This window comes from Enhydra lutris, unplaced genomic scaffold, assembly GCF_002288905.1.
Source record: "Enhydra lutris kenyoni isolate GAN:26980312 unplaced genomic scaffold, ASM228890v2 scaffoldscaffold3, whole genome shotgun sequence".
In the NCBI taxonomy this organism is placed as follows: domain Eukaryota; kingdom Metazoa; phylum Chordata; class Mammalia; order Carnivora; family Mustelidae; genus Enhydra; species Enhydra lutris.
Genome location: NW_019154087.1, coordinates 24,426,595 through 24,440,102, shown reverse-complemented (window position 1 = coordinate 24,440,102; position 13,508 = coordinate 24,426,595). Strand labels below are relative to the sequence as shown.

The window sequence follows — 13,508 nt, the reverse complement described above, 5'->3', positions numbered from 1 at the left end:
TGGGGGTTGCACAGTATTTATGGCTTTGAGTTCATTACTAAAACCATGATTATTTTACAGCTCTGCGAGTAATATAGTCAATCAGAAGTTCTCTGATCTAAGTTGATAACTGCAAAACCTATCTACTTCAGGCAAGTGACTGCTAAACAGGACTCTCTTTAGAGTTGTTAGGTCATTAGCATTGATTGGAAACCCTTTTGTTGTGGGCTATTTCTCAAGTGAACTTAGATGACATTTCCATTCTTTCCAACTTCATGCTTTGTAAAGGGGTCGTGTGTTCTTATATTTGCACTTTAGAAGGGTTCTTATGGTTTCATTGAGTATTTTAGTTTTGGAATTAAAATCATAAATTAATTTAAAATATTTAGTAATATCATATGATCTTAAAGAAAAATATATGCCCCTTACTAAGCCACAGTATATTTCAAGAAGTGGTAGATGATAAAACCAGAGAGGTAGATTAAATAATAATTATGAATTTAGTCTTCTAATTATTCTCAAGGTATTTAAATTTGTTTGAAATATGAGATCCCACTTAATGTTATTATTTATTATCTGTCAATAATATCTGTTCCTGCCAATAAATGCCATGATGTTTTACATATTGTGCTTCCTGAACTTTCCAGGTTTGCCACAGTAATTTTGAAAATAAAGGCCCATATATCTTTAAAAAAAAAAAAAAGAAAGAAAAAATATACACATACCCCTACCCCCCAACGAATAACTTTTTTTCCCCCACCAAATAATTTAATAGTACAATTAAAAAGATGATTCTTCATATAGAGTCTATGGAGGAAGACTTTTTTTTTTTTTTTAGATTTTTATTTATTTATTTTAGATTGAGGGAGAGGGTGGGGGAGAGAGTGAGAGTGAACGTGTACACAAGTAGTGCGGAGAGGCAGAGGGAAAGGGAGAAGTAGCTGAGCAGGGAGCCCAAGGTAGGCTCCATCCTGGGACCCTGAAATCATGACCTGCGGCAAAGGCAGGTCTTAACCAAATGAGGTCTTAACCAACTTAACCAATTGAGCCACCCAGATGTCCTGAGGAAGACATTCTTAAATGTTACCATTAATCAAATAACTCTTCAAATAAATATAAAATAACTGTGAAAACTATTCTGAAAGAGATGGATAGAATACTCTGATAGATTATATCAACTTGGGGAGGACAGGGAAGGTTTTCACTGAGAAAGCAAGTGATAGCTGAGTTAAAATCAGAATTAACAAAACTTAATTAGGCAAAGGGATGGAATAGAGGTGGGACAGGGTGGTTGAAGAGATAAACATTTCAAGCAGAATGTTAAACTTGTTACTATCCTACAATTTTCTGTTGGCTGTGCTTTATAGTTTATGTGCTCAATAGAGGCATTTCCTCTAGACTTTTTTTTAAAAAATGTAAGAGTCATAGGGTTTTAAAATATTATGCCACAAGCAACTAATATTCCCCCCCAAACTCATTAGATTTTTGAAAAAAATATAGATTAAAAAAAAACTATATTAAATGTTAAAATGCTTGACAAAATATGATGGCAGCAGAGATTTTTTGATTTAAGAAAGTTATAATCCAAAGTGCAAAAACTATTCCAATCCCTTTTTCGGCTATCTTAAAATTTTGAAAGATAAAGCACAACAGAAACAAAACTTTAAGCCATACCTCCCCTCTCCTTAGTTTAGTTCAATCAAAAAGTCTTGGAAAACATTTAAAAGCACTCATCCAAGAACATGCTTGTTGTAAAATTCTAGTGCAAATAAGATTAGGTAAGCATGAATGCTCTTAGGTTGGTCAAACCTCTAAATATCTATCCTTAACTATGTTACTGGCAAATAGCAGAGAAGAATGAGATTGACAAAAGGATTTAGTAATTGCTTTAAAATATCCAACAGCTCAAAATGTAACAGAGAAACAATCTCATATTTTTCTAAACCCTAAAAGAGCAGGGCATTTTTGTTGTGTACCACACTTGGTGACTTCATACCTCTATATAGGAAGTACACGAGCATTTCATCAGACCACTTTGTGGGCTTGTTTGGTTGCTATGTTAACTAATTATAATTAATGTTATAGAGTCCAAAGTAAAGGCTATACATTTAGTATATCAAAAGCCAAAAGAGAATGTGGAATTAAGCACATAGTTTCCTCATATATAATGTAACTAAATAGATAAATTAATATAAAACTATATCTTTAGAGACCACTATTTCTTCTTGCTAAATCTGTTGCTGCTTCCTTTGAATGGCATCATCATCCACCAAATCAGTTTAAATCTCATCAGTGGCAACAGCCAACATTCTAGAGCACTAATAAATCCCATTCTCCTATCTCTATTCCCATGACCACTTATCTATTTCACACACTAATTCTTTTGAGTGCAGACTATTGTGGTAGTTTTTTGTTTCCTTCAGCTCTTATCTTTTCTCTTGGAAATCCATTCTATTCACAATATTGTTAGATTAAAAATTTAAAAACCAAGTTCTGATTATTCACGTCCTTATTGAGAAACCTTTTATGGCTGACCAATTTTCTCAGTTGAGCCCTCATGACTAAGCACAAACTACACTTCACTACCAACCAAACCAAGTCAAACACTGTTTCCAGTACATGTGCCGCCTCGCTCCTGCAGCTTTCTCTGCCTAAATATCCTTTCTCCAGTTTTTTTGAGTGTTCAAACGTTACCCATCCTTTAAGTGTTTCCTCCATGAAAATTTCCCTTCCTATAGTATCTGCACATCTTTCATGATAGCAATTTGACCTTGTATAAAACATGCTGATGCTAATGTACTTGACTTCCATCAAGACTTTAAACAATTTACAGGATCTGTATTTATCTCATATATGGACTCTTATAATGCTTCAATACAGTGCTTATGTATTTGTTGAGTAAATGAATTTCAGAATTGTGTCGAACCTAGAATAACTTGGGTCAGCATCAAATATGTTAAATATATCCTGGCTTCCTAGCTACTGGCACCAGCACCTACGAATACATCAAGTGGCATGATCCAAAATTATCTTTTTTAAATACATAGTATGAGAAAAGGGAAAGAAACAACGATAAAAGGCATTTCTCTGGATTTTTCTCCAGCATGGGTATTGACCCAAAGGGTTTACCAAAACTGATGTATTTTAGGGCAAAGCTAGAGATCCCGCCCTTTGTGACTGCAAATACAGAGAAATGTTTATGCATATCAAATCTCTGGGTGATTCCATCCTTCTGGTCCTGCCTGCACCATTACCTCCACTCTTATCTTGTTTCATACTGCACTAATCCCTACAAAGTACAAATGTGAGCATGCTACTTATCTGATTAAAATTCTTTAATGCTTTCTCATAGTCTTTGGAATAAAACTCAAATTTCTTAGCATGTTATATTCTCCACCGAAGCTGCCTACTGTAGTGTCATTTTCTACCTGCATGTATTCTAGCCATGCATATCCAGAGTACGTGAAATTTCCTCAATGTGTCCTTCTCACCCTCTCTGTGCAATCATACAGTATGGTGTTTTTTTTTTTTTTCAGTCTAAAATGTCCTTTTCCTCTTCATTCCTGGGGTAACTTCTATTTCTCTTTCAAGACCCATCTCAGGTATCACCTAGTTTGGGTCACCATCCTTATATTCCATGGCCTTCTGGGGGTGCCTCAAACATAGATCATTTCACATTGTATTGTAATTATCTATGTAATGGTCTCAGCCATAAGACTGTGAACTCCTGGTCAACAAGGGTTCTGACTTAAATCTGTTTCCTCATTGCCTGGCAAAGTAAGTCATTAATCAGGCTTGACTGGTTGATTGAGTGAGACTACATGATACTCCAGAACTGGGGCAATGGGTGGGTCTCAGAAAAATGGGAGCTCTTCAACAGTTAATGTACCTTCACAACTCACTATTAATCCAGACAGTAGAGGCATTCCAGCAGTGACCACCATATACTCCCATATTATACAAGGTCTATTGAGATACAGGAATACAACTAGCTAGAAATTTTAATTCAGGTAGCTTGAACCTAGACCCAAATGGGATGAGAAAAAAATCTTACTAAACCTCCTTAATATCTATTCTGCTCTGAACACAAATATCTCTAAATTATTTTGAAGAAATTTTTAGAAACTAATTCTTCAGGACACAGAGACAAGAGCAATACTAGCATTTACTAAGGATGAATAATGTGGTATAATAATAAAAACAACTGAGTTTATGTGTTTTTCAAATTAAAAAATTTAAGCCTGAAGTTGTTTTTCCTATAGATTTGGATATTAAAAAATGTAAGTGCTTTACAAATAAGGCTGCAAAAATCTCAGTCTTGAATTCAAGGATATGAGAAGAATATTCCTTCAAAGTATTTCCGTTTACAGATAGTATCAGTTGGTGCCACATTTACATGACTGAGACCACTTCTAATATGAACTCTAGAAAATTTGAAACTCTATTTAGAACCATTAAAGAAAATAACAGTTTGGCTGTGTATTATCTTTGAAGTTGCCATTACTTATGAAATTTATGTTATTATATGAGAAACACTTTCTATTGCCCCTTTAAAATATGCACTTACTGGGTTTGCTCAGTGCCTCACAGGGCAACTTGTGCTGGTCATTGTGCGGCTGAACCTGAGTGTCATGATGCCAGGTGCAAGCAAGGCTCAGAGGCAAGGAGAGCATTAAAGGACAGGAGGAAGTGAACTTCCACTGAGCAAGCATGTTTTCAGACACCGAGCCCTGTGGTTCTCAAGACTCTGGGGCTCCTGGCTCTTCTGTGAACATTGATGATATTCCTTGATTCAATCCAGCACATGTGTGATTATTTAGATTATCTGGATTGTGACCTTTGTTGGTGTGGCTGTGGATTACACCTTGGAGGAGTGGACTTTCTGGACTCCTCTTAGAGAAACTTATACAGAGATGCAATACTATAAGAGACTATATATATGAGACTATATGACTTATATGAGACTATAAGAACCTGAGCACAATGGGTTATTAACTCTTTAAACACTTTAAACCCAGTTGAAGCACAATGGGTTATTAACTCTTTAAACCCAATTGGATCACATGTTGGAACAAGAGTGAGGACGATGGAAAGAGGTTGTCTTAAGGCTCCACTCCCACATGGAACCCAAGGCAGGGCTTGAATTCCCTGATCCTGAGATCAATACCTATACTGAGATCAAGAGTGAGAGGCTTAACCAACTGAGCCACCCAGGTTCCCCCGTGTTTATTATTCTTTTCCTACCTCCAACCAAATACATGGCCCAGGGGTGCCTGGGTGGAACAACTGGTTCAGCTTGGAACTCTTAGTTTCTGCTCAGGTGGTGATCTCAGGGTGGTAAGATTGAGCCCTGCATTGGGCTCTGCAGTTAGCATGGATTCAACTTGAGATTCTCTCTCTCTCCATCTACCACTGCCCCTCCTGCTCATGCTCTCTCTCTCTGAATTACATAAATAAATCTTTTTAAAAATGCACAGCCCATTTTTCAGACTTTCTTCTATTATGGAAGCTTTGGCTATCTCTTTATTATTAGAGCTGAATCTCTAACAAAGTTTGGATAATTAGTAATTTTGTTAGTTTTCAATCATAAATATTTAATTAGAACTACAGTATGTAGTTTGACATTGTTTCAAATGTGTTTATATATTTCCACCATATGTTGTATTTTTAATGTTTTTGTTATTGATCGTAACCAAGCTTCATTGTCTTTATAGAATTATATTAAACTTTTGAAATGTTTAGATATGCTTTCTGGCTCTACATGTGGTCAATTTTCAGAAGTGTTCCATGCAAGCTTGAAAAGAATGTTTGTAGCCAGCAGTGCTCTGTGTCTCTGGGTCCAGCTCATTATCTGTTTTGCTCAAGCCTTTGTGGTTATTGAATGTTCCTCTAGTATGTTCCAGAGAGTTGTGTATAAAAAATGTTCCACTCTAATGATAGATTTTAGAATGCTCTTTTTATTTGATCCATTTTTGTTTTCTATTTTTGAAAGCTGTGTTATATTAGCTGAATACCATTTTGGAATGGTACTCCAAAAGTTGTAGTTTTTGGTGAATTAACTTTTAAGTATTATGAGTAACCTTTATCTCTACAAATGCTCATTTTATTAAAATATCTCTTGTCAAAAAATATGCAATTATTGTTTCATCTGAAATCCCTGTAATTTATTAGAACAATATAACTGACTTAAATCTTTGCCTAGATTAACATTTCATGTTTCTTTCTTATAAAAATAAAATACAATTTCAACATAAACTTAGCTGTTTAGCTTCTCTGACATAAACTGTTCAGCTCTAATAATAAGAACTTAGATTAGATTATCTCTAGATTAGATTATCTTTCCTTCTTATCTGTGAATTGGGATTATGTCTTTATTGTCACATGGGTAAAGTCTGTCTTCATGTTCTCCAGCTTTCCTTTTCTATATTCCTTACTTGCACTACTGGGCCCTACTGAAGTTAGGGGTAGTTCCCTCAGATTGTTGATATGCTTCTCCTAATCCACTATCACAAAAATTGATAATAGATTAAAATATTACCTCTTACAGGGTACTTGTATTTTAACTGAGAATACTTATAAGCTAAATAACTAAAGCTTTAGCAGACTTTCAGGTAATGGGGTTCAGGGTATAATATCCCAAAATATGGCATCTTGGTATACTAAATATTTTAAGGTGAAGGAATTTGAGAAATGGCATGTGCAGAAAAGACTTTCTGACCTTTCCCTGAATCAAGAAATAAAACTGTCAACTGAGGGATGCCCTCCCTATACTCAGGGGATGGGGACATCCTTACCTCTAAGACAGAGGGACACTAAAAGGAATCTGAACAAACAGGCCTTGCTAAGTTTCCCTTAGCTTAACTAAATTTAGCTCATATGTTCTTGCCCTATCATGTGTTCTTGCCACTGTCTACTCCTCATCAAGCCTAGCATAAAAATTCTCAGGTTTAACCACTTCTCCAGATCTTCATTTCCTTATGAAGGCTCCCATGTTATATAAAACTTATATTAAATAAATTTGTATGCTTTTCTCTTGTCAATTTGTCTTCTCTTACAGAAGCCGAGCAAGAACTTAGACGGGTAGAAGAAAAAGATGCTTTTACTCCCTTATACACATAGGAGGGTTCTAGAGGGTTAAGGCTAACTCTTAAATTCATTGGTAGACAGTAACTTAATTTGCTGAAAAGTAAATGCTTCCCTCTCTTACATAAATAATCATTTCAATTATTTTACAAAGGTAAACAAGATGAGATAAAACTTATTTTTAGATTCTTAATCTCCTGAAAGAACAAATTACAAAAAAATTTTCACCTATATGAAGACATAAGAATTGTGTTAGCCAAATTTTCCTGTCTAAATGATCTTATTATAAAAACAAAATAGAGGATAAAAATTATATACAGAGATTATAAACAATTTGAAAAATATTATAGATGACACTTCAAAAATAACTTACTTTCTTTGGAAGAAGGAAAAGGTGTTAGAGTTTCTTTGTTGTTTTTTGTTTTTCTCTCTACTGTATAGTACTACATTTTTTTGGCAAGGAAAAATTAAATTATTTTAAAAGTACACTAGTATTAAATACTTATTAATTTAATAAACAGAGAGATAAAGTCACATAAATCCCAGAGTTTAATTGTAAATATTTACCTTGGTCAGAATTAAGAACTACTCTACAAAAATAATTCCTTTAAAAAATATTATAAGGAATATAATAGGCTTTCTTAATTTAAAACTTAATAGGTTAAGTTTTAAAACACCAGAATCTAATGATAGTTTTTGAGAAAAATTAACAGAAGAATTTTAAAAAAAAATTTTTTTATAATAGAGAGGGAGAGAGGGAAGGGGAGAGAATGAGAAAGCAAGCACAAATGTTTCGGGGGAGGGCAGAGGGAGAGAATCTCAAGCAGACTTCCTGAGGAGCTGAATGTGGAGCCCTGTGGGGGGCTTGATCTCACAATCCATGAGATCATGACCTGAGCCGAAATCAAGAGTCAGATGCTTAACTGACTGAGCCACCCAGGTGCCCCAATAGAAGAATATTTTTAAGGCATTAAAGTAAGTCATTTGGTAGAAAAAAGCCTTTCTAACATGATTCCCTCAAAATATTCTAACTTTGCTTTCCAATATTCAAAATAGTTCCATTTTCTCAAGTGAGATTTAGTCTGGGAATGCAAGGGTCATTCAATAATCGCAAATCAATCAACATGATACACTACATCAACAAAACGAAGGATAAAAATCATATGATCTTCTCAAGAGATGCAGAAAAAGCATTTGATAAAATTCAACACTATTCATGATTAAAAAGTCAACAAAGTGGGTTTGGAGGAAACATACATCAATATAACAAACGCTATTTATTGGTTGCTATTAATGATGACATCTAAATAAAATCAACCACCACATTCTAATATATTAATTTGAAGTACTAAATTAATGAATCTCTTAATTACCATGAAACACACTTTTCCCTTGCCTTTAATTCCTTGAGAACAGAATTTAAGATTAGTAGAAAAAAATGTTACTTATTTCCTCATAATGTAATCAAATGCATCATTAGAGATTATAAAGGTTTTTTAGCCTTGGAAGGCCATAGGCAGGTAGTTTGGATACTTCACTGAAAAGGATTCTTAGAACCCACAGCTCTCCATTCTTCACTGTGTTCTTGGTGCTAGAAAAGACCTAATGACACCCAATGACTCTTGGAAGAGCTTAGCTTGTGGTTCTCCTCAAAGCACTGTGATTGATACACAGGGGCCAATAGTTGGTATTTAGAGGTGAGACAAAGCAGCTATGGGATAAGATAAGAGGATACTGGAAAAAAAACCCCACAACTTAGGAAAGTTGTGAGGATAAATAACACAACTTAAGAACACTTTGGTTTTAAAGTAGGCTTTCAAAAGGGGGCTTAGAGAATTTCACAATTTGGGTCCTTTGGGAGGATTATAAATGACAGGTGACTTTATTTTTCTTTCTTCATTCCCTCAGGACTTCCCCAAAATAGCACAAAGCACTACTGATTCTCTTCATTCGACCTGTGATTATAAAGACTAAAACAATCAACCCAGGTCTCTATCCAGTTACAACTATGAGCCAGGTATTGTCAGATGACATAAAGGCATTCCTATATTAGGCAACTCACCCATACTCATCAGAGAACAATGATCAGGCTAGCTGCTCTGCTTTTTGGTGTTCTATTTATATTTATCCTGAAGAAAATAAAAGAGAGTAGCAACTTAAAAACCAGCCTATGAGGTATGAAAAACTTTGGACTGAATGTCACTCTCATATTGTGTGTATTTTAAAATTTCAACTAGCTTTTTAAATTATTTGAAAGGAAGTAAGTGGTGTGTATATAAGCTATTTAATTATTTTAGAAGTAATCTTTAAAATTAAAACAGGATGTGGAGCCTGGATGGCTCAGTCAGTTGAGTATCTGACTCTTGGTTTTGGCTCAGGTTGTGATCTCATGGGTCCTGGGATGGAGGACTACCTCGGGCGGCACACTCAGTGGAGAGTCCGTTTGAAGATCTTTCGCTCTGCCCCTCCCTTCTCTCTCTGTCTCTAAATTAAATAAATCTTTAAAAAATAAAATTAAAATCGGGCAGTATAATGTTGCACTTTTTGATGGTTTTACGAGAGACTATGACTAAAGTTTCAACCAAAAGAAACAAGCTAAAAAGTTAAAAAATTAAATGTATTTTAAACCCTTGAAATAACAGATAAAAATTTTTACAGCAGGAGTTCCTGGACCTGCCAACTGGAATTTAATGCTTCTTTTGGGAATCCACTCATCTCTTCTGCTAATGAACTTCCAGTATCCCTGAAAACCTAACAACGAGGGACATAAACATTTAGGCTTTAAAGTCTTTCACAAGTGAGGGAAAATAAAAAGTAGTAAATTTTAACAAAAAGGTGGGGATGTATCCTTTGAAATATCAGGCTCCCAAACTATATTCTTAGTAATCTAAGATTCTATGGATTGCTTCAGGAGTTCATTAATGTACAGTTTAAATTTCATTTTAAAAGTTTCATTTCAAAAATTGTGATTGCAAATAGGCACATGAAAACTCATATGCCAATTTTAGCATAAAAGAAACCACTAATCTATTAACACTTATTTTCATATAACTCTCATTTATAGTAAGTAAATGATATAAATAATAACTTATGAAGAAAATCACTTAAAACTTATTCATTTATATTTTATACAATGAATTTCTGAGAAAGAGTTTATTATTTTTATTTTTTTTAAGATTTTATTTATTTATTTGACAGAGAGAGATCACAGGTAGACAGAGAGGCAGGCAGAGAGAGGGAGGGAAGCAGGCTCCCTGCTGAGCAGAGAGCCTGATGCAGGACTCGATCCCAGGACCCTGAGATCATGACCTGAGCCGAAGGCAGCGGCTTAACCCACTGAGCCACCCAGGCGCCCGAAAGAGTTTATTTTAAAAGGAGTTACCCTGTTAAAAATTTCTGAAAATCATTTACCTAGATTCTAGAGTATAGAGAATCAAGGCATGCTTCATGAGAATCAGATGAAGAGATAAGCAGAAAGATTAAACTACTATTTTGTAACTGTTTATACTTTAATGCCAAGCAAAATCCCAAGAAGTTATGGTACATTTAACAGTAAAATGTCAGTAAAAAATACTTTAATATATTCTCTAAAGACAATATTAAGAAAATTATAATAAATACAAGTTCAAATTTGAGATCTATCAATCTCTTTTTCTAGGGTATGAAATAGACCAGTTAAATACTCTTCATTTTCCCCCAAATTTTATCTATAGCAAGAAGGATTCAAATACCCCCAAGAACACTAGAGAAACCGAAAACCAAGAAAATGTCCCAATATTCTGGTGTTATTTGGGAAGCATTTTAAGGTCATGCAATGTTACTATGTATCATGCAAGTCTATTCTGACATCTACTTTGAGAGTTACTTAGCTATTTGAATTAAGAGGAATCCCAGATATGTTGTTTTTACCTTACACCCTCAAAATGGAAAGGAAACAGTATGAGTAAGGCAGTACCATCATTTAAAACCACATGTGAAAAGGATACTCTTCACTATTCCGGATGTCAACTACCAGGAGCTTTGGTTTACTGGACTTTGTCTTCTTGGGAGGTGTTTTGAAATGGCCTGTCACTGTGAGTTCACACAAGTCAATCAGGTCCTCTGCTGAAATCCGGGGTGATACTTCTGACTTTAGGTCATTTAATGGGATAGATTCTCTTGACTGAAAAAAATATACAAACAACACAAATATTGAGAATAATACTATAGAGAGAAAGAAACTATAGCCAATATAGAATATTTGTAGGTTCTTGATATCAATCATTATAGCATACAGGAGAACAGGAAACTGAATCTCACTTTAGTGTAACTAAAGTGTAACTCTACTGTGTAACTGTATTCCTTACTACTGAGGTTTACTTATTCACAGAGGAAAGCATTGTTCTTGAGCTCCTGGCTCAAATTTGATACAACAAGATGAGGCTGACTTTTCTTTATGAGAGTACTGTGTATCTTTAAAGACAGTTCCTTTAAGTACATTTCACTTTTCTTCAAGTATAATTACAATTGTTGTGATTCACATTAATTAAAACTCTGGTAATATAAGAAATTGCATTGTAACTCAGTATACATACTAATTAAAGAACCTGGTACTAATATACATATTAGACTTTTATAACATAATTTATGTCCCATATGGATAGTTGAGCAGAAATTAGATTTTCAGAGATGAATGCAAGGAACATAATACTTTCTTAGATAGTAAACAAAAATGACAATGTATCTTAATTGTGAAGGAATTAAAATCAGACTCCAGACAATCAAACAAGTGCTTTGGTCCATGCGACTATTATATGGTGTAAGACTGATTCAGACTAAGGGCTGTTTATAACTGTTCTCTCCGTTACTTAGTAGGGAGAGGAAATTTCCTACCTCCATAAAAGGCAATGCAATACAAATCAACTCAATTCAAACTAAATTTATGGAGCACTAGTAGTCACTCCTGAAAACGTATTTACCGTAACTTGAGAATTTAAGAACTTTCAAAATTCACTTGATTGAAAACACTGGGATTGAAAAGAAAAAACATATTTATATGCTTAAGTTTTCAAAACTGAGCCTATTATCTCATTTACTCATTTTCTCTGTTTTCACAGTTCCATTGTAGGATACATTTAGAATTTCCAATTTAGAATTTCTAGGCAGGAGAGAGCAAATCATATGGATCATTTATCAGACAGACTTTTTTAAAGGCTTTTATTTAAATTCTACTTAGTTAACATGCAGTGTAATATTAGTTTCAGGTGTAGAATATAGTGATTCAACAATTCTATACAACACCCAGGGCTCATCACTACAAGGGCACTCCTTAATGCCCATCACTTATTTAACCCATCCTGTGCTCCACCCCTCTGTGCCCACCCCCCCTCCCCCCCGCCACCCCTGGTAACCAGCAATTCAGACAGACTTATTTTGAAAAAAAAATTGTTTTTGGTTGTAGTTTCAATTTGAGCTCTCAACCTTTGGGTTTCCCTGACTATGCCACAAATTCTTCAGTGGTAAAACACATTTTCTCCCACTTTATTAGTTTTTAAATAGGAATGGAAATTGCTAAGCTTTGTGGGTTTATGGCTCTTAATAAAAGTAAGACATTAGACATTCTATTTTTTTAATATTAAGAATTAAATCTACTTAAATATTCTGAAATTAAAAATGCTTCAAAAAGATAAAAGGACTTTAAAATCAGCTAGCCTTACAATCAATGCTTCCATCTCCTTTTTTGTTAGATTGCAATCTCAGTAAGTATTTTTCTCAGTCTTCACACGAAGTTGCACATTTATGAAGATAAAATAAAGAACTTTTGATTACCCTAGTTCTGCTTTTAGTCATTTAGTGATGAATGCAGCATTTCAAACAGAGGTTTCGTCTGATTGAAGTATATGCCCTGCCTGATGAAGAAGAGAATCTGACAGAGAATTTGACCAGCGTATTCTCTATGAAGAACTGATTTAAGAAAGATCTGACCTTGGCATTGGTTCCAATCAAATATATCATGTATAAGGAGTTTCTCAAAGGAAAGAGCAATTGTTACACGTAATGGTAAAAGCAGAAGAAGAGAGGAATCACTGACAAATTCATAACTTTCTGAACTTTTGAGAGTGTATATATCAGTGAAGAACTTTAAAGATTTTATTTATTTGGCAGATAGAGATCATGAGTAGGCAGAGAGAGGGGGAAGGGAAGCAGGCTCCCTGCTGAGCAGAGAGCCCTATGTGGGGCTCGATCTCAGGACCCTGAGATCATGACCGGAGCTGAAGGCATCGGCTTCGATCACCCACTGAGCCACCCAGGCGCCCCTATCAGTGAAGAACTTTAATAAGACATGCAAATTCCTCTGCAAATTAATTTTAAGAGATTAATAAATCAGATTTAGAATCAATTGTACTACTTTGCTTTATGAAGAAAATAAATACCAAAAATTTACAGAACCTAGTTTCTCTTCTATT

The 13,508-nt window shown here is 34.7% G+C and overlaps 1 protein-coding gene across 3 annotated transcripts in view; it reads right to left on the bottom strand.

Annotated features, from left to right (window-relative positions):
* The window catches only part of LOC111154891 (TBC1 domain containing kinase), a 207,720-nt gene that overhangs the window by 22,097 nt on the left and 172,115 nt on the right, over nt 1-13,508 (bottom strand). For all 3 annotated transcript variants that reach the window (XM_022514848.1, XM_022514839.1, XM_022514856.1), the window contains one exon: nt 11,049-11,224. In XM_022514848.1, coding sequence (XP_022370556.1) covers nt 11,049-11,224 — 176 coding nt within the window. The remainder of the gene's footprint in view (nt 1-11,048; nt 11,225-13,508) is intronic.